At 32.5% G+C, this 16,222-nt stretch overlaps 2 protein-coding genes across 3 annotated transcripts; both read left to right on the forward strand.

Moving 5' to 3' along the window:
- Nucleotides 1-6,193: 6,193 nt before the first annotated feature.
- LOC107496977 (probable dolichyl pyrophosphate Man9GlcNAc2 alpha-1,3-glucosyltransferase) lies at nucleotides 6,194-11,842 on the forward strand. Of its 2 annotated transcripts, none has more exons than XM_016118312.3 (7): nucleotides 6,194-6,748; nucleotides 8,532-8,977; nucleotides 9,296-9,479; nucleotides 9,581-9,688; nucleotides 10,233-10,394; nucleotides 10,884-11,136; nucleotides 11,226-11,842. In XM_016118312.3, exons 2-7 carry the CDS (start codon nucleotides 8,571-8,573, stop codon nucleotides 11,669-11,671), a joined length of 1,560 nt encoding a protein of 519 aa, XP_015973798.1. In that variant the 5' UTR covers nucleotides 6,194-6,748; nucleotides 8,532-8,570; the 3' UTR covers nucleotides 11,672-11,842. The 2 variants fall into 2 exon arrangements, with proteins under 2 accessions (XP_015973798.1, XP_015973799.1); XM_016118313.3 differs by having other exon boundaries at nucleotides 8,545-8,977.
- A 558-nt stretch (nucleotides 11,843-12,400) lies between these two features.
- Nucleotides 12,401-13,075, forward strand: LOC107496913 (PRA1 family protein B3; the record flags this gene model as incomplete). Its single annotated transcript, XM_016118238.3, has 1 exon — nucleotides 12,401-13,075. A coding segment is annotated over exon 1 (540 nt), but the record flags the coding sequence as incomplete, so codon positions are not given.
- Nucleotides 13,076-16,222: the final 3,147 nt, after the last annotated feature.

Consider the following 16,222-nt stretch of genomic DNA (forward strand, 5'->3'; position numbering starts at 1 on the left):
TTTTTTTCTTTTTTGGTGTAATAAGTTATTGTTGTTCAGTAATTGTATCATACTTCATTATTTGTTTGTTTATTTGATCTTGAAATTAATACACACTATTTTCTCAATAGATGAAATACAAGATTTTTATATAATAAGTTTCATCTATATATACCACATTCATTAGTAAACGATGCAAGTATATATTAATAATAATCCAATGTATATTTAGTAAAAATAATAAGTTTATCAAGAAAAAAAATATAATCATCACATGCAAAAACTTTATATCATTTAATTTTAACAAGATAATATTAATATGAGATCTATAAATTGAAAATTCCAATTTTTTCTTTTTAAGCTTATATAAGAGTCATCACATCTTTTTTGAAGTCACTTGTTTGACTATAACTCAGCTTCACATATTTTTGGGACTCCCCTTTAGTGGATGCAAATTAAAGCAATGATTGATTCTTTATTGGGGTAAAAAAAGTCAAAAGTACTATGCATAAATTATAATTAATAATAATAATAATAAGAGTCTACGGGCTACCTAGAAAAGAACCTAAGAGAGCTAAATGTGCAAGAAAAGAAAAGAGACAACTGGTTTGTTATATTCCATTTGATTTTATTTCCATCACATGTCACAAATATAATAAGCAGAAAATGCATGGCTTTAGCATAGCCACAGGAAAAAAAATTATGGTGAAGTAATATATAGTTATCAGAGTTAGATAAGGCATAATAACCTTATAAGTCAATATATATCATCTAATTAATATTATTTATCATAGTTCAAAAAATCGAAGTGATCATTGAACTAATAAAATTAAAAATTTAAACGAAGTTTAATTAAAATCAATTTAAATATTATAAAATAATATATTTATATATAAAATATATTTTTCTTTTAATCAATTTTTTTAGTTCTTTAACTAATTCGATCGTTATCAATTAATTTTTTTTCTGAACTGAATTAATATTATTAGAGATATAACCATTAGTGTTACTTTTTTCTGTTGACTTAAGTTTTTAGGATGAGTAGTTTCATGACATAGTATTAGGACTTTATATCCAAAAAGTCAAGAGTTCGATTCTTAGTGAATCCTGAAAAATGAAAAAAAAATAGTAAATCAAGTAAATCCAAAAAGACCTCTTGCTTGAGGGAAAATGTTAAAAATATAACCATTAGTATTACCTTATCCTATTAACTTAAACTTTTAGAATGAGTAATTTAATGACAAATATGATAACTAATTAACCTAATTAAATCGACTATTTCGATTCGATTCACATAACCATGATATTTATTCATTTCATCATAATAATGGATATATATAGGGGACATACATATAATGATAACAACAAGTACACAGATTAAATCCACTGGAGATTTTGTTGCATTTGAAAATAGTATGTGTAGTACTTCCATCATATAAGTTAAAGAAACATAAAATGGTGTATTAATTATTCGAGATGAGACTTATGGGGCAATATATGGCATCTTTTGTTTGGTAAAAGGACATCCAAATTACTTAGATGCAATGTATGAAAAGTGGCATGTAGTTAATTCAATAGTGCTTAAGTAACGAATATAATCCATTACCATAAAGATTTCAAAGCTGGAATATATATAGATTATGCAGATTCGTGCTCCCTTTTAATTTCTTATGCAAGGTATAATAGGCTATATAATATCTGAGCAATGCTATAAAATTAATACAATTTTTTTTTAAACAAAACTTAGTTAGTCAATATATTTTATAAATTGGTGTTAAAAAAGGTCTAAATACATTAATAGAGTGTGTATTAACTAAAATTATTAATCAATATAAATAAAATAATTAATTTCTGAATTTTTTCATAATATATAAGTAGGGAATATTATTGGGATACCCTACCAAGGAAGAAATACTTAGAAATTTTGAATTGAAATTGATGATGATGAGATTTTTAAAGCTATTTAATTTGTAAATGAAATAAAAATTATTAAAATTATGTTGTGTTTGATAAGAAATATGTATGAACTAGTTGTTATTATGGAATATAGTTTATTATATATATTTTTTTTAAATATAAAAAGACTCAAATTTACAATTTTTAAATAAAAATAAAAAAATTATGTCATTTGAATTATAATTCGTTAACATACTTATTATACTTTAATTATTATGAAACATAAGTTATTATATTTTATCACTTTAATCCATAGTCAGCTCATCCCAAAAGAAATAGGATAAGATGGAACCATGATGAATGGTATAAAAAGAAATTAAAAAATAAAATAAAAACATGATAGGCCTTATTATTAGCTTGCAGTCTGCAGAACTATATATAGTCTGTATATGTACATATTATTTTCTAACTCTCTCATTATTTAGTCATCAGAAAAACTAAATTTATCTTTGTAAAATAATTAAATTTATAATAAACGAGTAATCAATAAATTTATTTATATAAATAGTATAATATTTTTTAATAATAATAATATATTTTTACACGTAATAATTCGTTAATGTCTGTTTTCTATATACACGTAATTCTGAAATTAAAGAAAGTAAGAAACTTGCCCTCAACGCGTGCATTTCAGTTGGTTTTGGAAAGAAAAAAAATTAAGAGTAAAATGACGAATAAATTTATGAAAATTTATATTTTAAATTAATTTTAAAAAAATTACTAATAAATATAGATAAAGTAATGTGTCTATATTTAATATTCTGAAAGAATTTATTGATATTATCTTTTTAAAAAATTAATTTATTTGAAGTGTAAATTTTTAGAATTTATTTATTATTTTATTTTAAGAAAACAAAATATTTATATTCTAAGAATATATTTTAAAAATATAAAAAAAATTAGTTTTTACAATAATTTTATAAAATATTTTTTTTATAATATACTTCATTTATGTTCTTAGAAAACAAGTTCACAAAAACTCTTATTCTAAAAAGTAAAAACTATTACGTAGTCATTTATCCATGAGTGATAACTGAATTTAAACAAAGTTCAATGTCATGATCTTAATTAAGCCACGGAAATTAAAGGTTAACTAGCTTCTAGCTAGAGGCAAATTTAGGTTTCAGATGCTGCGGATATAGTTGACTCTTACATGCATGAACAACAAATTTTTTAAAGATTAAACAATTAAGGAGAAAGGGGAGGAAGATGAGAAATTTAAAATTAGGGTTTGTTTCGGCAATATTTTTGAAAAAAAAAATTTTATAAAAGTAAAAGTGATTTTATGTTTAGATATTTTATATAAATTTTTTTTTATTTATCAATTATGTTTAGGTAAAATAAGATAAAAGTATTTTTTATTCATTTATTATGTAAAAAATTTTTTTTAAAAGAAAAAATCTTTAAAAAAAGATATAAATTTTAGCTTCTCAAAAAAAATATTTTTTTATTTTTATTATAAAAAATTTGTTAAACACACTAAAAAAATAAAAAAAATCTTTTTTTTATTAATTTAATAGCGTCTAAACAAGTACTTGCTAGTTCGTAATAGTAGTAATAATTTTATGCACTCTTGGCTTATTAATTTAATAAAGAGAAAAGATTAAATCTATTTTATGCAGAAAATAATATTGCACCCTTGGCTTATTAATTCAATCTTAAAAAGATTATGAAGGTTTTAAATAAAAAGAGATATAACTAGGCCTGACAATGGGTAGGATAGGGTAGGATTTGGACCATATCCTAACTCTACTCGCGGGTTGAAAATTCTATTAAAACTCTATCCTACCCTACCCGCGGGTTGAGAATCTCTCAATCCTAACCCTACCCGTACCCTAAAGTTCTAAACCCTATCCTACCCTACCTTATCCGCAAAAATATCAAATTTTTTAAAGTAAATATAAAATTCAATCATTTCAAATTTTATACATATTAATAACATAAAAAATAACAAACTAATGCTCTAAATTATTAAATTAACTAACTAATTTAGTGGTTGTTCACTTATTGTAAGTCATTACATAAGAGAGGTTGTGGGTTTAACTCTCACTACCTTTACTATATACCTAATTTTTATAAAATATGTGTTATATTTGAGGTGCGGGTAGGGTAGGGTACACCCTAAACCCATACCCTATCTTACCCGCAGGCATACCCGGACCGTACCCTATCCTACTCGCAGCGGATAGAGTATCCTACCTTACTCGAACGGGTTAGACTGGGTTGGATACCCGCGAATAGGGTATAAATTGCCAGCCCTAAATATAATTCTTATTTAAACAGCATTTTTAAAACACGAAAAGGAGGGAAAAAAAGGGAACTAGATAGCTATGGCCTATGGGGATGGATTTATGGCTTTATGCATTCATAGTGTTTCGCTTGCACGCAATACATTCATAGAAGGATGAGAAAGCTTCAAGGACGAATAATGTTATTCTTAGAATTGATATATTTGGCATTTTAATTTCTTATAAAAATATTTCATAAAGACATCAACTCTTCATTTTTTTTTCATACTAAAATTTGAGAGGCGAAAGCATATACATTATCTTTATATGGAGTTAATAAATAAAAGTTATTAAATAATTTAATATATTTAATTAAACTATTATTTAATAATTATTAATTATTAATTTTATCTAAAAATAATTGTACATAAATTTCTACCAATTTGTGACAAATTAAAAAAAATATTGACCCCTCTAATCTATGTATCGGCAATATTTCTATTTTTTTTAAATTAACTGTCATCTTTCAATTATATATAGTTATTAAAATAATTAATAAATATTATTGAAAATATAAGTAATTAATAAGAAAAAATAAATTTTCTGACATTAATTGTTTATATTAATTATCTATTCTTAAAATTTCTTTTCTATTTAATATTAAATGGTATAATAAATTACTAAATTGGTTCTTTAGGTTTTGGCCTAATTTTATTTTGGACCCTAATATTTAAAAGAGTAAAGTATCGTTTTTGTCCCTAACGTTTGGGGTAAGTCTTAAAGTTGTCCCTAACGTTTCAATCGTTTTATTTAAGTCCCTAACGTTTTAAAATTAACTCAATGTTGTCCTGCCATTAGAAATCCGTTAACAGAATTGACGGCGGGACAAAATTGAGACGATTTTAAAACGTTAGAGACTTAAATAGGACGAAAACGTTAGGGACAAAAACGATACATAAAAATAAATTTTTATTTTATTTTATCTTTTAATAATATTAATTTTTTACTGTACATAATATTCAATTATTTTTTAATTACATCTAAATAAATTACACTTAATCACATTACTTTTATTTTAAATAAATTTATTTTTTTATAATTTTACTCTTAAATACTTTACTCTATTTAAAATATCTTATTTGAATCTACAAAAATTTTATTTAGTTTCAATGAAACTCGAGAAGTATACTATCAGCAACAAATGCATCACCGCGAGCCACTGACCTTGCTTTAAGCACATGGAAAACATCGTTGATAACTCGCTTTCCATGGAGAAGTTCGTCGGTGACGACAAGGACAATGCTATCGTCACCAGGGAACTCTCTTCGGCAACTCGAAGAGTTTGATTATATAAATTTTTCATATCTACAAATTAAGTTTTGTTAATTATTTAACATCGATTTCACAGCAGCAGCAGAACTACATTAAAACTAAATGAATTTTTTTTATTCAGATAAGACATTTTAAACCTTAGAAACTAAAACAAGATTAGGTCAAAATATAAGGGACCAATTTAATACTTTATTCCAAATGGTATAATGAAAAAATTAATTAAAATATTTTTGGAAAAAAACACTTAGTTTAAAAATATATATAAGGGAAGAGATGAATAAACTAAGAACTAGATGTATTTTAGAAAATTCTTATAAGTAAACATTTAAATTGATTCTTAAAAAAAATCGTGATCCTTTTTTAAAATTTTATATATATTTTTTTAATTTCAAACCAACTTTAAAATTGATTTTTGCTTTCTCATATCATTTATGTATTAGCAGTATTATTGCTAACATTTTCTATTTTGTTATTTTTAAACTAGTTATTTCCTTGTAGTTATATACGGTAATTAAGTTAATCAATAAATATTATTAAAAATATAAATTATTAATGAAGAAAAACCACAAATATTCTAACGTTAATTTTTTTATTAATTATATGTTGTTCTAAATTTTTATTTAACAATAAAAGATATAATAAAAAATTATTGACGAATAATCCTTTGTTTTTTGGACATTGTAAGTTAGTTGAATGAATTTTCGAAAATGTCCTCACCGAAAATAACAACCGATTCTTCTTTGAAAATTTTCCACACGCTCCGGCAGCAGTTGCTGTCTCCTCCGATCTCGTCCCCTCGCCAGTTCTCCCTTTCTCGATCTCGTCGTCGACACAGCATCCCAGCTAGTAGTGTCAATTGAGCCCAAGACCCTAAGGCTGGCTCTAAACCCCCAAAATAATTTCAGTCTACAGCCAAAAATTTTTGTAAGCCTTAACCTTAATTAAGATCTCCCAAAACAATTAAAACAGGGCTGGGCCTACAAGCCCTAAAAGCCCCAAATCTGATCTCCTCCTCCCTGACCCTGAGATGCTGAAAGTCTGAAACCGGGAAACCTGCGCGGTGCTCCTCCTCCTCCTCTGCATTCTACTTCTGCGTTCTGCTCCTCCTACCACGGTGGCTGTACCCAGTGGACGACGCGGTGGCTGCTCCTCCTCCCTGACGCGGTGCTCCTCCTTCTTGACGCGGTGCTCCTCTTTCTTGACGCGGTGGACGAAATCAGTGGCTGCTCCTCCTCCCTGACGCGGAATCAGGGGTGAGTTTCTTCTTTTTCTGTCCCTCTCTGAGTTTCTCCTTTGTTTGTTTGCATCACCCATTTTAATTCTCTTGTTAATAAACCGAGGTGGGTCTATGGCTACCCTTTCTCTGTCCCCTCTTTGTGATTTTAAAATGGTTGAACTGTGAACTGTGAACTTCTTTCTTCAATTGTCTATTTTCAGGTTAATTGATTGTAAACATTTTGATTCCTCTGTTTCCTGAGAATTTGAGCATGGTTTTGATTTCTCTGTTTGTTTAGCAAATGTCCTTGAACTGATCTGAACTTTAATCTGCATGGTTTAATATTTTAATCTGCCTTGATGAATCTTCTTCAAGTTCAGTAACTGCATAATAGTACATTTGGATTGTGGATGAACTATATTCTGAAGCCATAATAACATTTTCACCACATTAAGTAATACAAGTAAAAACTTTGCTTCTTTTTGTTTCTTGCAAAGAATAGATGAAAATCATTTAGAATTGGTTCAAATAAATCATCAGCAGCAATTAGTTGGCCAGCAATGGCAACTGCTATCTTGTTTTTAGTCTCTCACCGAATATGTAAGTAGGTTTTGAATGGTTAATCAGGGCATGAAAATCAGAAACTTAGGAATCAGTGAACCCTTTTGGTTTTGGTTTGAAACTTAGTTGTTTTTCTTGCTGTTTTTGCTTCCTAGGATCAAACCTTGTTTTGTTCTCTGTTGAGAACTACTTCCCCTTTGGATCATGCATTCTGTGTCTCTATTTTCCTTATTCTCTCATAAAGATTCAACCTTCAAATAGAGGTTTACTATTAAACTGAATTTTTAGAAAATAAAGTAATTAAAGAATATATAAATGATGCCAGCTCCTCTTGGTTTTGGAACCTTGCACACTTTCACAACTCTTGGTTGATTTTAGTTGATGACATTGGTGAAATTCATGAAGAAGAAGTGTCAACGGAATCGATGCATCCCCCTCAACATTCATGATTTTAGATGATGAATTTTTGTGTAAACATTATTTTGATTTTCTACTAGATATTAAGGAGCAAGGAGAAGGGTGATGACATAGTGAATGCCATGTTTGATTTCTTGATGTATATAGTTAAAAGTTGGATTTAATATGAACAATGCACATTATTGATATTTATTTTTTAATTTCTTTGTTTTCTACACGTAAAAAATGACAAAGAGATAGAATAAGCTAATGACTTTTAGTAAGTTTTATATGTATTATTGAGATAGAGAGCAATGTAAAAAAAAAAGGATTAGGTGGCCCGTGGGTTGGCCCTAGGGCTTTTGGCCCTGAGGGCTTTTTAAAAATTTGACCCTAATAATTATAGGGCCTCTTGTTCTTCTGGCCCTATAAAGTAGGGCCAAAGCCCTATAGGGCCAAACATGTTGACACCACTAAATTCCCACTCCTTCATCCGCCGCCGCCATCATCTCTCCACATTATCATTCTCTTCGCCGCTGAGGAAAGCTTTTTCCCCCTTTTTTAGGTGTTGTTCAAATTTATATTGTTTTTGTTATGGTTTTTCATTATATTTTTCTGAATATTTCTGAAATGGTGGTTTGATTTTTATTTTGATATTTTTGTTGCTGTTGTCACTGTGTAGTTTGATTGGGTGATGTCACGATACTCCGAGCAATTAATAATGTTCAAAATTGTCAACATAGAAATTCAGATTCATTTCATACACATTCCAAATAATATAGTTCAATTCAATTAAATTCAATTCCGTAGTTATCAATCAACCACATGATTTAGACTGAAAGCAATTTCTCACTTTCTTTCAGTTTTCGGATGCAGTCTTATGAATTGGGCTGCTTGCTGAAATGAAAGGAAAGGGGACTAGTGACACTGTTAGTGTAGTTGATGGTGATGGAAACCAGTGTTGCTGGTGGTGGTGGCTGGTTCACAAGGGAACAACAACTACATTCCTTATTGTTGGATTGTTTGCGCTTTTGGTTCGCGCCGCAGTGTCCCTCCACTCTTACTCCGGTTTTGCTAACCCTCCGAAATTTGGGGACTATGAGGCACAGAGGCATTGGATGGAGATCACCATCAATCTCCCAATTCAAGAATGGTATAGAAACAGCACCAGCAATGATTTGAGCTACTGGGGCCTTGATTATCCACCACTCACCGCTTACCAGAGTTTCATTCATGGCCTTTTTCTGAGATTTGTGCACCCTGAATCTGTTTCCCTTTTCACCTCCAGAGGTCATGAGTCTTATCTCGGGTGTGTATTTTACACATTTTCTTTCATAGTTTAACAGATCTGTTGAAAGAAATGGTATTTGGTTCTTGGAATTTGAAAGTGTGCCTCTCTTTTCATTTAGTCCCTGGTTTAAATTATGTGCATAATTCAACAACTAAATCATGTTTCAATTTAAATCAGTGGCTAAATCACGCATGAGATATTTATATTTTGGGGGACAGAAGATAGTTTGTCCATTTAAGATCTTATCAATTGTTACAATTTTAATGCTTTCTATTCAGGTTCTGAGCTAGCACCAAGTGTTTTGACTTTATTGATAATTTATTTTGAACTCTGCAGAAAACTACTAATGAGGTGGACAGTGTTATCATCTGATTTGTTGATACTCTTTCCAGCTGTTCTGTACTTTGTTATTGTTCGCTATGGTCAACCTTCAAGGAGTCGTAAAAGTGACATAGGATGGCACATAGCCATGCTTTTGTTAAACCCCTGTTTGATCTTAATTGATCACGGTCACTTTCAGGTTTGCATAGAAATTCTTTTGTTGTTTATGCCCTTGCCCCTTTAGGTATTTTTCAGGTTTGTAGTGCTCTAACGTTGACCGTTGTATGTGTTGTATGTCAGTACAACTGCATCAGCTTGGGCTTTACCATTGGAGCTGTTGCTGGTGTCCTCTCTGGGAAGGATCTTGTAGCATGTGTTTTGTATTGTCTAGCTCTAAATCATAAGCAGGTTTTAATCTCTGATCTTAGCATGGGTCTATTTGTCATTAATTTCTTTTACTACTTTCAGCTATTATACATAGTCTATACCATGTATGGTCAATGGTCATATAGGATTGCTCAACCCTGTCCAGGTGGAATTGTCACTAAAAATTTGGGTGTGTGTTTATAGTTTGTGTGCATGGTGAATGGTCATACATACATGTCTCTTAATTATATGTTAATGTGTTAATGGTGAATTGTATCTTGATATATCTTTAGGCTGTATTATTGCTTTGCGTCAAATAAATTCTATTAACATTTTACTTGACCAATCTTGATACTGATGACTTAAATGGATTGCAGTCAGTAAATGGCAATTCATTCTGTTATTTGTTTAGTTTGAATTTAGTACCTAGTTTCCATAAACATACACTTGCAAGGAAAAAAATATTGAAGTAATGTGGGAGACAACAATGTTTGTGGATAAGCTAAGTCTGAACCTGCATTTCCTTTATTTTTTGTCTTCATCATCGATTGGGATTTGATAACTGTTGTTAGTTACTCTTTTACAGATGAGTGCATATTTTGCCCCTGCTTTTTTCAGCCATCTCCTGGGTAAATGCTTGAGGCGTAAACATCCGCTCCTTGAGGTATCAAAACTGGGGTTTTATGTTTTGGGAACCTTTGCAGCTGTGTGGTGGCCTTATCTGTATTCAAAGGATTCCATTTTGGAGGTAAAATACTGAAATTGTTATCATTGGCTGCTAGAAAGTAGATTTAATCCTAAACCCAGCAGAAGTTGGATTGTTCATTCCATTTGCTGTATGCTCTTGAATCTTGATGCATGGAATTGGAATCCATTTAACATTACTGTTACTGCTGTGCTTTATTTGAACAGAGATTTTAATAATTCCTACTTGTGCTATTTGCTATTTATTTGATTGCTTGATAGTCCATTTTCTTAATAAAAGTTACATATGATGCTTCTACCTGGTCTCGGGTCTTAAATGTGGTATCAGAAAGTCTGTTATTTGATATGGAAACAATAGGTCTAGCCGTCTAGACTAAGTCCGACTGAGTGTTTATGTATACATGTGGCAGTAGAGTGAGTTCAACTGGTGAATTGAGAAATCTAGTTAAATAATAGAGATGTCTGTCTTTCTTGATGCTAAAACTATTTTTGATCTGATAAGAACCTTGGGTATGGATGATCCTTGTAACAGGTCCTCTCACGCCTTGCTCCTTTTGAAAGAGGAATATTTGAGGATTATGTTGCCAACTTTTGGTGTGCCTCTTCCATTATCTTCAAGTGGAAGAGATTATTTAGGTCAGAGTCACTGAGGATTCTCAGCTTAACTGCAACAGTTATAACTTGTCTTCCTTCAATGATTCAACAAATAAAATCTCCAAGTAACCGAGGTTTCCTCTATGGGCTGCTAAATTGTTCATTTGCGTTCTACTTGTTTTCTTTTCAAGGTTTGTAACATTTTTTTTTTTTTACAATGCCAAATTGCAATAATTTTTGTTGAAAATATCTTACTGAGTGTATGCATGGTGCCTTACAGTGCATGAGAAGTCCATTTTGCTGCCACTTCTTCCTGCAAGCCTGCTGGCTATGGAAGAGCCTTTTATTTTTAAGTGGTTCATGCAATTTGCCATGCTCTCCATGTTCCCTCTGATATGTCGCGACGGGTTGGTTGTTCCATACTTTGCTTTGCTTGCTCTCTTCATCCTGATATTCGACGCACCTGGTCAACAGAGAGTTAAAGAGGGCAATTATTTGTATAATTATTTGGGTGCAACGACTGTACGCCTTGTTTTATTCTGCTATTTCATTCTTCACATAGTTTACTTGACCATGAATCCACCTGAGAAGTATCCTTTCCTTTTTGAAGCAATAATTATGAATGTGTGCTTCTCTCAGTTTGTGCTTGTAACTCTTGGCTGCAATATAAAGCAGTGGGTGTTGAATAAACCTACCAAATTAGAAGTAGACAAGAAGTTTATTTGATACAGTTTTTACTTTGGAGGCTAGATAGATTGTTTTTGTTGTTAATTGGTTTAGTATTAATTGAATTGAGAGTTTGGCCGCATTGACCTCTTCTCTTCTGTAATGAGTTTATGATCTTTTAGGTTTGTTTGTCCCTGCACTTTGTAGTTCAATGTTTCTGTTTTATTTTCATTTAACTTTTTGTTCAGATTTTATTGATCCTCTCCTATTGATAAACCATCTCTATGCCTCATAATCTTAAAAGTGTAGGAAAAAACGAATTTTAGACTCTAGTGCCGAAATTAGTGGGCTATGGATTATTAACAAACACTTCTCAAATGGCATGAATTGATTATTATTGTTGTCATATTTCAAAATAAACGTGAAATTAAAATTATTAGCTAGCCAGATCAAGATCCAAGCACCAAGATAAAGTACCCTCATTTCTTGTACCCTATTAAAAAACAATAGCAAAAACAAAGGAATGCAGCTTCATTTCCCTTCCCATGAATGTCTAAATAAGTAGTGGTTGTCGGTGAGGCGGTGAATTATGGGATGGGATATCCTTTTTATATATATTTTCCAATGCTATTTTTTGGATTTTTTATTTTCTTTTTTTAACTCTTTTTTTCGAATCTAACAATATCTTTTTCTGCAAAATAGAGTTATCCCCATATTAGAATTATTGGTCATTTTCCAGCATTTGTTCCACGCCGTACAATTATTTTCTTTCGGCATTTAATATACATGCACGTCTTAAAGCCCAAAAGCCCAAAACCAGAGAGTTTTCGTTATCGCTAACTTCCTAAGTTCCTATAGAGTCTCCAATTGCCTCGCGCATCTTCTCACTCTCACGCGCGGGCGTTCGGAGATTCACGCGCCACCATGTCTGCCCCACCGACACTCCCCCAATCCACCAACACAGCCGCCGCAGGCTCTGCATCTCAGCCTCCCATAGCCACGCCTGCTTTTCGCTCCTTCATCTCCCGCCTGTCATCCTCTCTCCGCCAAGGCTTCTCCCAGCGCCGTCCGTGGACGGAGCTCGCCGATCGATCCTCCTTCTCGAAACCGGAATCCCTAACTGAAGCGTACTCAAGGATCCGCAAGAACTTCAACTACTTCCGCGTTAACTATGTAACCCTAATCGTGTTCGCGGTCGCGGTTTCGCTCATCACGCATCCGTTTTCGCTTCTCGTCCTCCTCGGACTCCTCGCGTCGTGGTGCTTCCTTTACCTCTTCCGCCCTGCAGACCAGCCGGTAATTTTCTATGGCCGCACCTTCAACGACAAGGAAACCCTAGGACTCCTCACCGCGCTCACCATCTTCGTCGTGTTCCTCACCAGCGTCGGGTCGCTCTTGATCTCGGCGTCGATGGTCGGATTGGCCATCGTGTGTGCTCACGGCGCGTTTAGAATGCCGGAAGATTGTATTATGGTGACTTGGGGAAAAAATCTTAATGTGCTGATTCTTTTTTGACTTGCGAATTGCATAGGGTTTAGTTATGTGACTTTTTTTTGTTTCATTATCAAGAGATTGTTCTTCCATATCAAATCAATGCAGTTTAGTCACCAATTTATTTTTGCTATATTTGCGTGCATGTTTTTTTCTGATTTCATGCGTCACTATAGAAATGTGCCCTGTTTTGCTCTTTCGGTTACAAGTATTTGGTTAATGTTTGTGAAATCCTTCTATGGTGGTGTTTATATACAAAAATTTAATTTTAAATGCAGGTTATTTTGGTGTTCCGATATAAGGCTCTTGGTTGCTGGAAGTAATTTCTGGTATTATTCATTTGTATGCGTCTTGATGTGGCTTCTCCATGAAGCAACATAGGAGATATTTACCCCATAAGCCATAATTGGCTTGAGTGTAGGGACATATATATATTCTATCTAGATTTGCCTTTGAGCGTGATAGATGTTACAGAAAATCTGGTTTTGGGGCCTTGTTGTATTTTGAGTTAGATGACCTGCTGCAGACTGGCATTGCCAGAACGTAGAAATGATCGGTTTTGTTGGGTAGTTGCCTCCAACAAATTCTATAATCTTTTGTTTTGTTATTGCCTGGGTTTTGGTAAGAAATAGTGTCTGTGGTTGTTGGAACCTGGATGTTGGTTTCTTCTCATTCTGACTTCTTAAAGATTAATGCTATATCTTACAAACATAAATATGCCTAACAGTGAGTCTGTTATCTAGTTAATACTTAATATCATTGAGGAGCACTTCTTTTTCCTCTATATTTTCTTACTTCTCTCTTGATCTCTTGTTTTCTGGTGTTGGTAAGTATGAAAGATGGAATTAATAAACGAGTCTGTATGATAGTGATTCCTTTGCTGGGTGTGAATTGCATCAGCTGGAAGGGATTAGGTGATTGATGGTTTGCATGCAAGAACTGATACCTTTCTATCGACTGGCTTGGTAAGCATCTATCTTGCTTAAAATTTGTGCTTCTCCGTTCTTCAATCTTCAGTGAGGGAAATTGAAATTGGTTTATTGATTAATCTCGTGCACAAAGAAAGATATAAGGGTAATGCAATGTCATGATTCACAAGTCAAGTCATGATCTCAAATTCTATTTGTTTGTTTGTTTTTAGATGCGGTATCAACTTAAAGTGTGGAACTACGAGTTGTATGTGTTTTAGGAGTATACGATAATTTAATTTCGGGGTAGCTAACTCGCACCAAAGAGACAACAATAATTAATTAATGCAACATTATAGGTCCGGGGAGAATTGGTGAGTTGACCTTCGCATGTTTTGATGCTGACATTTTCAATTGGATAGTTTTTGAATTTCACACAATTTTGCGGATTTGAGTTGATGCGTTTGAAAGTTTATTTGTTTGTAAGTTTGTTTTCATTCACTTTGCTAAAAAGTTGGGGAGGAGTAGCTATCGCAACAATAAAAACAAATAAAGGAATAACTAGAATTAAACTCAAGGAGCGGTTTGGAACTAAATCGCATCCAGCACTTGTCTCGTGAAGGTTAGTTATTGATAGTGGATCACGTTACAAGATTGAAACATTCACACCAGTCAGCAGTCCTTTCATCCCATATACTTCCGTTACCAAACTATACAAAATGATTCGAAAAGGCTCGCTTGTTATTTGAGGTACTTATAATTTCGTGTGGTACGAGTATAACTATGAGGTGTTCCTATTGAAGCGTGAACCCTGCTTGAAGATTGAGTTGGTAAATTTAAATGATTGGTGAAAATTCGAAAGTAAGATGAACATTACCGTTTTAGTTGAATCAGACACTTACAAAAATGACCAATAATTTTTGTACTGAATGTGCCACTTCGATGAAACAACGCATTTCGAACGATGGATCATGGATATTGATTCCGTCAAATTTAATAACCTAACAAACGTACATACATAGATACCATCATCCTCATTACAAACTGAGGAGGATGAGAAGATGATTGATGAACGGCAATGTTCTCCATTTACATAAAACGACATGAAGTGTCAAAGGGCAAAAAGGTGTCGTAATATGTTGTATGCAAAGGTATAGTAATAGTGGACCAACACCAACTACAGCAGCAGCAGATAAGTACCCCTTTGATATGATGAACATGATGATGACGACGACTCTTCCCATATTTCACAGCCTGTTATCGATACCAATTGGAACGACCCACTCGAACGTTTTCTAAAGTTAGCTATACATCATTCAACATTTCAACCCCTTCTTAATAAAATGCGACCTTTCTTTTTTGGTATCAATAAAGGAGAAAACACCCATGTCCCCTTCAAAGTAATAAAAAAAACAAAAAATAAGACCGCGGTTGACGTTTTAAAATGAAAGACACTTCTAATTAAAAGAGAAGACATCCAAATTAGTAATGAATTTAATACATTAAAAGATTTTCTTAAAAAATCGCTTTTACTCCAAAATCAATGTATTTGGATGCAAAATAATTTTAAAACACTAATTTTAATGTATAAAAAAAATCAAAACGATAATTATTTAAAATAGATAGAAATTTCATTAGTAAGATTAAGATATTTGTTAAAAGAAGGGTTAAGTACGATTTTGGTTTCCAACGTAAAGGTTGAAAATTTATTTTGTCTTTGATATTTTTTTTACTACAAAATAGTCCCAAAAGTTTCAGTTTGTTTAAAAATCATCCTTCGGACAAAAATACTCTTCCACATCTTTCCCAAAATGCAGAAACAAAAGCAGAATGCAGAAGCAGAAAACAGAAGCAGTGAAACAACAACAATAACAATGGAATAACAACAAATAAAAGAACAACACCAACAATAACAATGGATAATGAAATCAAAGCAACAATAAAAGTAAAACCAGAAACAGAAGCAAAAACAGAAAAATTAAAGAAAAAAGGGCTACGGCAGTGGTGGGGGAGGAGGGGCTGCGGTGGTGAACTGTGAATCATGAGAGGAGGAGAGATGCGGTGGTGGTGGCGAATCACGTGGAAAGGACTGCGGCAGTGATGGCCACATTGCAAATTACGACCAGAACGGCGAGGAAGTAGCGGCAAGAAAGCGGCGGCGGCGTGGAGATTCCCCACTCTCCATCACAGGCGGCGGCGCTACCTTCCCCCC

Source organism: Arachis duranensis, chromosome 7 (assembly GCF_000817695.3).
Source record: "Arachis duranensis cultivar V14167 chromosome 7, aradu.V14167.gnm2.J7QH, whole genome shotgun sequence".
Classification (NCBI taxonomy): domain Eukaryota; kingdom Viridiplantae; phylum Streptophyta; class Magnoliopsida; order Fabales; family Fabaceae; genus Arachis; species Arachis duranensis.